The sequence below is a fragment of the Apium graveolens genome, chromosome 2 (assembly GCF_009905375.1).
Source record: "Apium graveolens cultivar Ventura chromosome 2, ASM990537v1, whole genome shotgun sequence".
Taxonomy (NCBI): domain Eukaryota; kingdom Viridiplantae; phylum Streptophyta; class Magnoliopsida; order Apiales; family Apiaceae; genus Apium; species Apium graveolens.
This window is the reverse complement of record NC_133648.1, coordinates 127,112,744-127,123,888: the sequence shown is the minus strand read 5'-3', so window position 1 is coordinate 127,123,888 and position 11,145 is coordinate 127,112,744. Positions and strand designations below refer to the sequence as shown.

General features: G+C 34.7%; 1 protein-coding gene and 1 non-coding gene across 3 annotated transcripts; both read right to left on the bottom strand.

The window, feature by feature from the left end:
* Nucleotides 1–1,028: 1,028 nt before the first annotated feature.
* TRNAV-UAC (transfer RNA valine (anticodon UAC)) lies at nucleotides 1,029–1,101 on the bottom strand. Its single transcript has one exon. It is a non-coding gene; the product is annotated as a tRNA-Val (tRNA).
* A 1,944-nt stretch (nucleotides 1,102–3,045) lies between these two features.
* On the bottom strand, nucleotides 3,046–9,719 carry LOC141707836 (uncharacterized). Of its 2 annotated transcripts, XM_074511220.1 has the most exons (9): nucleotides 9,504–9,719; nucleotides 9,137–9,307; nucleotides 8,308–8,479; nucleotides 7,953–8,132; nucleotides 6,026–6,106; nucleotides 5,784–5,947; nucleotides 5,265–5,401; nucleotides 3,903–4,018; nucleotides 3,046–3,706 (listed from the first exon to the last, which is right to left on the bottom strand). In XM_074511220.1, the coding sequence occupies exons 2-9, from the start codon at nucleotides 9,268–9,270 to the stop codon at nucleotides 3,458–3,460; spliced, it is 1,233 nt and encodes a 410-aa protein (XP_074367321.1). In that variant the 5' UTR covers nucleotides 9,271–9,307; nucleotides 9,504–9,719; the 3' UTR covers nucleotides 3,046–3,457. The 2 variants fall into 2 exon arrangements, with proteins under 2 accessions (XP_074367321.1, XP_074367322.1); XM_074511221.1 differs by lacking the exon at nucleotides 9,504–9,719 and having other exon boundaries at nucleotides 9,133–9,307.
* Between the last annotated feature and the right edge of the window lie 1,426 nt (nucleotides 9,720–11,145).

Here is an 11,145-nt window from a genome sequence, read left to right as displayed (position 1 = left end):
ACCTTCTTTGTTGTTGAAACATATGCATGTTGAGAGGAATATGAGGTGGCTTATGTTTGTGTTGGTGTTTAGGTTGTGGTGCTTGTGACAACTACAGGGGGGTTCCCAGTAGTTATTGCATGTAGTTTAGGACACTACACAGTATTTGATGCATATATCCTATAAAACCTTGCAATGAGCAAGTTCACGGCTTCAACAGGAAGTCTGAGTACGGGAAGATTATTCATATCCACGTCCCTATATATTAGATCAGAAAATGCTCTTTTTGTCAATTTAAAAGTGATATAATTTGAACAGGAGGGGTAGCTATATTTGGGCTTAGATAGTTAAATATAAGCTGACAGGATCTAGCATAATAGACTAAATTACGACCAGCTTTTAATCTATCACCAATAAAGTACATAATTACTCTACCAAAATCAGAATTAGTAAAATGAATCATAGAATACCCAATTTGTTGTGTCATGATGGGTAGAGCATCAAAGTTGGAGCTTTTTTGTTGAATGCTCGTGTAATGCAATCGAAGAAAAAGTTTCATTCCCTTCAAAATCCAGGTTACTTGAGTTGACCTAGACTCTTCATGTCCTTGTCGTACCCAATCTGGGTTAAGAAGCGTCTCATCTCCTGATCCCTAATGAAAGTAGTATAACTCGTATGGGTGGGTAAATGAAGAGCATTTCTCACAAATTGAGGAGTGGGAACTTTTCTTTCACCATTGAACTCTTATTTAAATTGTGTATTTAAAATTAATAGCTGTTACAAATACTCTTATTTGCAAATTTAATTTCAACCTATTTTCCTATTCTAGTATGCACGCATCAGCTTTCTATTAAATTAAAAATATGACAAAAAAATTAAATAAAAAAGTAAAATAATTCAAGAGATAATTGGTGGAAGATGTCTCTAATTTAGCAAAATATTGATGAAAGAGGCATAGGTGTACTTGGATTAAAAACAAATTGGTGGAAGATGTCTCTAATTTAGCAAAATATTAATGAAAAAGGCAGTACTTGGATTAAAAACAAAAATGCTATCGCCCAGGATCGAACTGGGGACCTTTTGCGTGTAAAGCAAACGTGATAACCACTACACCACGACAGCTGCATGCCTTTAAGGCTTTCTTTTGTTTCTTAAATAGGCAACCTATAATGTCGTTATTAATTCTATAATTCATGTAGTACGATAATTACTTTTTTTTTAATATATAACTATTTCTTCTATATTTTTCCTTTTCCCCTGCTTTGGATTTAAAAGATAATAGTAAAAAAAATTGAATGGAAAGAGAAGAAAATTGTGATATTAGTGTGCATGTAAATGTTTGAGAATACGAGGGTTCTGTTTCAAATTCGCTGATGAAAAATAATTGTGGGATATTTTATGAGAAGAAGTTTAGGGAAAGCTGCTTTGTTGCAATCATTATGTAGCAGAGTTGTAAAGAAGTAGAGATGTTCCCACAAGAAAGCAAGATATCTAAAGTAATGGTCAACATCTACTTTTTTGAAAGAAAGTGGTTGTTTCAGAGCCAAATGTCATTTTCGGAGCAGATACTAATCCTATGAATATGGTGTTAGGTGATGACAGGCAGTTGGGACGCGGTGATCAATGAATCGGGAGCAGACATGGACGAGAATGGTTGGAAAGCTTAATTAGATAAGGAGATTGGTATCATCCAATATATAGGACGACAAAAGTGTTGGCGAATGCTTGGATGGTGATGTTAATTATGATGAACCGGAATATCAGATGATGATAGTATTCAAAAGTTGCCAATAATTATTGATGACCAGGTACAAGGACTTTTTTTAAGTATATAGCTGAGATGAATGGTATGGCGGCAGTCCAGGAATCACCGGGTTCCAGCTTGGAAATATCTTAAAGCAAATTTCAAATGACTTCGCAAATTTTGAGCAAGTAGAGGCTGCCCTTCCAGTTGAACCCACAAACAGGACTCTGAAAGATGTTAAACCAGAAGAGTTGTAACATATTTCAAGAGCAACCCCCGAAAGAGGATGAGGACTGATGTAGGCAACGACAAGAAATTTTCGAGCAGGAAATAGCAAAGGTATCTTTAGATATAGTGATTATGTTAGCAGTACTTCTAATAATGGTGGTGAGCAGTTTGACAACATAAATCTCTCCATAAGTCTGGATGAGGATACATTTTGGATAAAGCATTTGAAAAACAAACATTATGGAAGCTAGCAGGAGTCCCAACAATAGGAACGTATCATAAATTCGGAAACCCGAATAGCAATGCAAGTGGAAGCAAGTTCTGAAACTTATTATCGCTGTCGGACAAATAAACGGATGCAGAAGATATACATAGCTTTACATAAGAGATACAGTTTGGATGACTATGGAGCAGATTGGACCGTGAATGGTGAAAATGCTCTGATTGGAGCACCGACGGATGAATGTAAAATTGCTCTGATTGGAGCACCGACGGAACCTCCTGAATTGTCGACAATTAACATTTACGCTATTTAAAAAGATAGGAAACAACAATATTCCTGATGATTGACCCCAAGTTCTGAATTTACTCTGGAAGATTATGCGGCTGTTCTGTGGTTCAGAGTTTGGGAATATCCTGTCAATGGAAACGACGATGATGAATTTATATAAAGTGTAAGGTGGGGTGGTGATAATGATTTAAACGAGACTGCAAATGTTGAAGCTGTGGGTATTCACGAGTATGTGCAAGTCCACAAAACCAATTATGGGGAAGGATACTTGTACAGCGTTGATAGATGAAGTAGGTGTGGAAAAGCCAAGAATCAAGATACAAATCAAGTGGACTGACATTTCCGGTCCCAAGCCCAGATAAAGAAGGGTCCCAATCCCGAACAAAGAGATGCAGTTTGGATGACTGTTGAGCAGATTGGAATGAGAATGTTGAAAATGCTTTGACCGGAGTACTGATGGATGAACCTCAGTAATGCTAAAAAGATCATATCTATAAACCTTCAAAATTGTAACAAGAACGAGTGTATGTGTTCAAGTATCGTGATCAATGTGCATTTTATTTCATCTACAGCCCCACAAACAAGCAAAGATAATTTTACATGCCTAGTATTTTATATATAAGAATATGCAGAATACATTAAGAACATAATTGCTCGTTTCTGTGCATAGTGTAGTATCTTCTGCCATTTCCAATTACATGCTACATATTACGGAGAATAGTTCTTTCTCTTCTTCAGTCAACAACCATTACAAGACCCCTTTTGCTATTTGACCCCATTATTGCACAATAAATATCTATTGAGTATCTAAAGGATCAATAAATGTGAGTGATGTATATTGTTTTACAAACAACAAGAGCGCCAAAGGGGGATCCCTTAACACTTAATAAAGAAATGCCAATTTACGGTTTAGTTGCCACTAAGTTGATTTCTTTTTCTGTGTCCTCGACTTCATTTCAGGGCTTGATATAGTAGCTTAGGGAAGCGGGAGTACCTTAAAGCTTTGATACATTTACCATAGTCTTGCTCAAGGCAATTGCAGCTTTTGAACTAGATGGTCTTCCCAGATGCTTGGAAATAAAATTTCCAGCCAATATTAGCTTTCTTAGGTCAACATTGCTCTTCACTCCTAATCCATCGAGCATATAAACAACATCCTCTGTAGCCACATTTCCGGTGGCACTTTTAGCATATGGACAACCACCAAGTCCTGAAACAGAAGAATCCACCGTGCTGATCCCCATCTGTACCAAAAAAAAAATATTGCAATTAATGTATGCATAACAGCACTAGTACAGCAAGTCAGTGACATTATAATTTGCCAATTTGTAGTCGCTCATCAATCAAACAGTACATAAATTTGGGAGGAAAATAGTTGTAGATGTAAAAAGTATTTGAAGAATGAAGAAATCAGCATCCACAGATGAACAGATGGCATACTTGAAGGGACACAAGAATGTTAGAAAGAGCTTGCCCATATGTGTCATGGAAATGAACGGCAAGTTTCTCTTTAGGGACAATGCTAACAACTTCTTCCAGCATTCGAATGACAGTTCCTGCATAGAAAGAAAGACATGTAAATCTGAAACATTCAATATATTTGTGCAAATAGTGTAAACAAATCGCAGGCAAGAAATATCTAAATCAACTACGGATGATATCCACATACACATAACGTAATAACAAGACCTTCGACACCGCAAGTGTGCATCCAATATAATAAACATATACGTATGCGGAGCATGTGGACTGGTTAAGATGGAACGTAAACAAAAATCAAAATAATAGTTTAGATTAATCTCAAGCATAATTTAGTATTCAAGATGATATATAATCTCATGCAGTTGGACACTGGTTTACAATTTCTGATAAAATCTTCTTCGATTAAAAGAGTCCAATTTTATTTGTTGTTGGCATCACATGTTCTTCATATTTATTATTTCTCCATTTAATAAAAGGATACCTTCCACGTTTAAATATATCGTGAACACAAGATCCTCATGAGTTGTGATATTTATTCATTATGTATTCAAAACGACATTTGTACTTTGTTGGAATTTTGGAACTTGCGAGTGGAGGGAGTATGGTATTTCAGTTGCCTTTTTAGCGACCCTGCACTAAAAACTGCTATGTGCCTGATTATAACACGTGAGCAAAGCCAATGGTGTGCAAAATATAAGTGTAACTATTGCTATAATTTAACACCAAAAAGTACATTTTGATGCTAATATAGCACCATTTCTCCAATCCATTGTTTCAAATTTAACTAACTTCCAACTAATTCACAATTTTGAACACAAATTTAACTAACTTCTAAATACCCCACACTTTCAAGCACCTCATTTATCTATTTACCTCTACTTTTTGATAAGTTGGCAAATATAGCACAATGCTACATTTAGTTCTATAAATAGCACAAACTATAGCATTGTGCTATTTTAGCACAATGCTTAACCCACCATTGGATTGATAATTTTTGTTTTTGGTGCTATAATATAGATAAAGCACCAAGTTTAGAACACCATTGGACATGCTTTAAGTAGATACATAGTGCATAAACAGCAAATAATTCAATTTAGTCAAATGCTCACAAGTCATACAGGGACCCAAGAGTAGAAAAAGGGAAGGAAGAAAGGGCCACGAGCAAAATTCAGATGTCTTGAACATAAAACACTACTGTGTTAAATGTCTGTATGACAGATAAAATATATTGCAACCATACCTAAGCAGTCAAACTGACACCAATGTAACTGCCCAACAAGGCGACAAATATATTAGATGCTAAAGGAAATTAAAAATTACCAGGGGTCCCAACACCAATTGTATCACCAAGGGAAATTTCCGTGCAGCCCATACTCAGAAGCTCTTTAGCCACATAGGCCACTTTTGAAGGTGGTACTGCTCCTTCCTCCGGACACCCCACAACACAGGATACATATCTATCAGTAATAAGTATGGCATAGTTAGACAACTTCAGAATATAATTCAAATAATCTGCAGAAAGTAGTATTTTGATTATATTTATAAAAACTGTAAAATTTGTGTGTATTTATTTATCAATAAATAGTATTCACATGCTTTATTATGAAATGATAACCTTTATGTATATTAGATTTTATAACTTATACAGAAGTGTTTACCAATCCTCAAATCCCAGTATAAAAGGACTGAAGCGGCAGACTACTGAAGGAGTCGAGACTAGCTAAAACAATGACATGTACTCAGAATGTCAGAGGCTATTTCTATTCTCTGACCACAGATACATAAGCATAGATATTAATGTTATATCAAAACAAGTTAATAGTAAGACATAGAGCTTACCCACGGACTGGAATTGAAAGTTTCTGAGCAGCAAGAGCAACCTCACGGAAACGAGCAAGACTATCCTCAATGCCACAATTTATATTTGACCGCGAAAAGGACTCAGAAGCTGAACCAAATACAGCAACTTCTTTAGCTCCAGCTGCAACAGCTGCCTCAAAACCCTGCAACGTAATAAGAAGAAAGGTCACAGCTGCATCTTACAGCTTGTAAACGTGTATTTATCCCTCAAGCAAACTTACTTTAAGATTAGGTGTTAAGACTGGGAATCTAGCACCTTCAACATTCTGAATTTCCTGAATCACGTCCTTCGCATCTGCTAGCTAACAAATAGGTTTTATTACAGTGTAAATAACATGTGCAAAATTACACATTATCCTTCAAAGATATACAAGACAGCACTAGATTGGAGATCTAACAACGTTAAAATAAAAGAAGTTAGTGCTAGGATATGTTATGAAGCTTCATTATTCTCATTCCATCTTTTATTCTTGACTTTTGCCCTTGTATAATGCTAATTATTAGACAGAAACAAGGGTAATGAGATGGTATATTTTAGATTCAGAATACCCCGAAACAAACACCAAGATATTCACACTAACCAACAAATGGTTTTGGGTTTAGAAATCAAAGTAGGACAAACATAAATATATTTGGAATACAACACACACAAAAAAACGAAATAATGAAATTTAGATTGATTCATTTTAGATACCTAGAGCTTCTGATAATCTACTTACAACGTAGAAATAAAACACCTAATCAATTACAATAACTTACCAATAAAAAGGAATCAGTTTATTAATTTCTTTGTCAGCATCAGCAGATGTAAAAACCACTGCTCTTGTAATTTCCAACAGCATACGAGACCAAAAGTATTATTTCAAATAGACTATTCATATATATATATATATATATAATTATCAAATTATCTACTGCATACATGAGGTTCGCGCACTTAAGCAACTGATATCAGTGGCGACTGAATTAGCTTAATTAGGTTACAGAAAGCCAAAAGTAAGTACCTGTCTATTTACTATATACTCTTCTTAAAGAAATTTTCTTAATAAGAGATTTACTAGATAAATAATACATATAATAGACCAACACAATACATAGAATGTTCTAATTCTGAGCAGAATAAAAAATCTCAATGAACTAAATTACTCTTCTTCCCTGTCACATCATGCTTCCAGACCAGTCTATTCATTATCTGAAGGGGACACCCAAGCTGGGTTAGCACGCAGGGAAGGAAGAAAGGGCAAAAAGTTAAATATAAGATTATTGATTGCAAATCCTTACAAAAATAAAATCATTGGGTCAATCGTAAGGAGTGTTGGACTTGAATGAGGGAGTAAATGGTCTGGGTCTACATTTTGTTCAAGTGATTATCAAACAATATTTTCCAGAGCCATTTGCTACTTAGTACTATGAAGCAAAGGCCAAGCAAAAGGATTCATAAAGGGTCCATAGCCCCCCCCCCCCCTCTGATGAAAGATGCATCCTTATCAGAGTAGACACAGCTTCCAGATTCAAATCACTTCCTTATTCCAACATTTCCAGAGGTTAACATTCAGTCAGAAGATGCAAAACAGATTAAAGACTGTGTCTTCACGTGCACTTATAATGAAATCTGCAAAAAGGCCCAAATAGCATATATGTAGGCATTAACCTATCAGTGTTTTACTTTCTAAATATACGAGTCCAGAAATTTCAGTAATCTATCTATGTTCCATGCTCCCATTAGCATGCCCGCCTTGGGTGCCTTATTAGTCTGGAAAACCATCATGTATATTCAAAATAAAACCAAACTACCCAAGTCTTTGCATCTTTCGTTACAAATTTTTATCACTAGAGTAAGTTCCGACAGGTAACTGTCATTAACTTTGAAATTCTGTTACTGTTTGAGAAAGCCCTGACTCAATGTAATAACATGAAACAATTCTCTGTGAATTAAGTCATGAGAGTATTCTGCAACCGAAATCAATTTTTAGCAATGTTAAAAATTGTATGGCATGTAGCGCTTTGTTACGAACCATTAGGATTTAGCAATCCCAGCTTCATATATAAAAAATTAAAAAAAAAAAAAAATCTTCATAGAAAATGATTATAGCACCCAACATAAACAAATGCCTGAAAGAATTTATAGATGCAGCTGGCCTTCTTTACCTGAGGTACCCATTTCGGAGAGACAAAACTAGTAGCCTCAACAATATGAAGCCCGGAAGAAACTAGCATCTTTATCAACTCAACCTTCACAGCAGTAGGCACAATCTCCTTCTCATTTTGCAATCCATCCCTTGGACCAACTTCCCATATTTTTACAAAACCAGGAATGGTACCCAAAAACTGAAAATATATCAAACTTTTGACCGTTATAACTACTGAAGGAAGAAGAAAATGTCATCAAAAGTTTTTGAAAATTGATTTAGAAATTCAAAATATACTAGAATAGTAGCAGGTCAAAGAAAACTAATTAAAGATAAAATATTAAGACATCTAAAATATTTGAAACCAACTGCACCTTATGCTTCACGTCTGATATTGTAGTATTATTGCAGTGAGAGCTGTAACACCTTGATATATTTGAAGTATCGTGAAGATTGGTAATTGATCTATGTGCTTGATTTGAGAACTTTTCTGGTAACATACTCTTCACATATATTGTTTCAGATGTTTCTATTGAAGTCTCACCACTACATAAACAAATTCAGTGCCATTCTAGTATAAAAACCAAAACCAACCGCATGAATTGAACAGCAATCAGAACTGATCATAAAACCTCAATTCAATAAATTACACAATAAATGTAACACAAGATGCCATGAAGAAGCAAATTATCTAATTTTTGCATACTAGCTGAACTTTAAAACAAAATCATGACGCCGTCTAGATCATTAGATTGTACCTTAACAATAGTTTAGAGTGCATTAAAAAAGAGAGCAGATGATGTTAAAATATGATATAAGATCCCATTAAGTCGTCTTCCTCACACCTGAGGTTGTAGGAAAGCTGTAACACAACATGATATCAGAGCTCACATTTGAAGAGGTGTCAAGTTCTGTTTCTCCTACGGTAAATATTCTCAAATGTTAATTTTAAACAATACGGTACCTGTCTTGACCCAAAAATGGGGTTTTTAGTGAGGGAAAGTGTTAATATTTAATGTAAGATCCTAATAAGTCCTCTCCCACCACATTGTAAGAGAGCAAGTAACTCGAAATATGAATAATCCGTAATTTGAAGGAAACTTATTAAACAAACTAATAGTCACCATACTACACTAAATCAAAGAAAACATTAAGTTAAAATATCGATGAAGCTCGAAAAACAGGGAAACCAACTATACCGACATTTGAAGTGGAGTCGAGAAAATATGAGGTCCATCATGAAAACAAGTGGATGATGAGAGCTCCCGAAAACGAAGAAACCCCGAAAAACTGGGGGTGGAGAACCTGGGAATGCCTGCCTTAGCAGCTCTTCGCATTGGACCCCGATTACGTTAATTATAAACTACAATCTCACTAGACAAACAACGAATGAATTGGAGGATTAGTCAAATTACTCAATCATAAATTGTTCAGTTCCAGAAAAAATATATATATATATATATATAATTAATTAATCACAGAAATCAATACAGAAAATACTTATGAAAAATTGGTTAAGGAAAAATAAGAAATCAAAATAGAAAAAGAAGAGGTTGTTTCAGTTACTTACATTTGCAACGCGAGGGAAGCAACTTGGGGATGAGAACGATAAAAGTCAGCAATTGATCAATGATTTTCTACGCTTCATTTACTTTTCAAATTAAAAATTACTATCCCCCCCTCTATATTGCTTTTGTCCTTATCCATCGTACGTACGTACGTGTCCCTCTTTTGGAGTTTTTCGACACGGGCTAGACTTGGGTAGGATGATTTTATGTACTAACGACCATATTTTTATATCATTTTTGTAAACAAGTCTTGGATAACTCGAGTATATTGTCATCTTCATATTTGAAGTGGGTTTATTTAACACCGGATTTCTTGGTTTCCTCCTCAATTGTCTTGTGTTCAATTAATTAGATTGGCTATAAATATTTGGTCGAGTTTCATCAACCACACAGGAAGGAGCTTTAATGGAGTTAATCGTGACACTCTATTCCATTAGAGATAAGTCAGGTGTGAATAAAATCACGAATTAAGATATTGTATCGAAACTATCATAAATTTTTTATGTATTATGCATCAAATCGGGGGTATTCACGAAAATATTTCACTTACTTTTGTGGTAGGGGTAGGGCTGCGTATATCTTATACTCAGTTATACTTGATACATTTGATTTAATTTGATTTATTTACATCTGTATGGTTGGATCATGAAAAACTTTAGATAAATGTGATTTTATATCACAACCATAACTGTTAGAAACTTCAACCACCTTTAGAGAATACTATATATTTTAGTCGGTAAACGAAATGAATAAGTTTTATTTGTCGATTAATAATTAAGCAACAATATTTAATTAATTGAATTATATTAAAAACGTGTTGAAATTAGTTTTTGTTAGCAAAATATTTGTCGTGGCCTTTTTGTAATAGTAACATGACCAGGGTCTATAACAATCTCTTAATAGGAACCAATGAACTATTTTTTATTGTTTCTAATAGTTTGCCATGGGATATATATTCACCAATAAAAAAAATAAACATTGTTATGTATATATGAATCAAATCCTACATTGTATTATATGAAGCTAGTACAGACGCTTGTTATCATGTATTTCGAAAGTAATTTTGTTATCATGTATTTCGAGATTAATTTTAAAAATCAGCATGTTGTATGTTGTAGTACATATGGATGAAAGTGGTTCAGTTTGGTGTGATTTCGACCGAAAATTAAACTGTAATAAAAAATGCACGGTTTCTAAAATTAAAAATCAAAATCGAACCAAGAGTTGTAGGTTCGATGACGCATAACAAAATTTAGTAAAAACAAGCGTTAATTCTCGCAAGAACTTTCAAACGAGAAATCTTGAAACACCTTGAATTCACAACGCCAACCATTAACCATTAAAATAGATCAAGAAGCAATCAAACACCTATTAAGCCAAAAGATTACTACCTTGATACAACAAAATTGGCTAACTAAACTTCTCAGATTCAACTATAAAATAGTGTATACGGGAGGACAGGACAATGTCGTGGCCAACCCACTGTCGGGGCTTCATGAAAAATCTAAGCCAAGTTCTTCAGTCGCAATCTCAATTCTGGTACCCCAGTAGGAAGATGAGGTCCGTCAATCTTGGCACCAAGATCCTGATTTTGTAGACACTCTGGTTGCTTTGGCTTCCATAGACACAATTTTTTAATTGTAT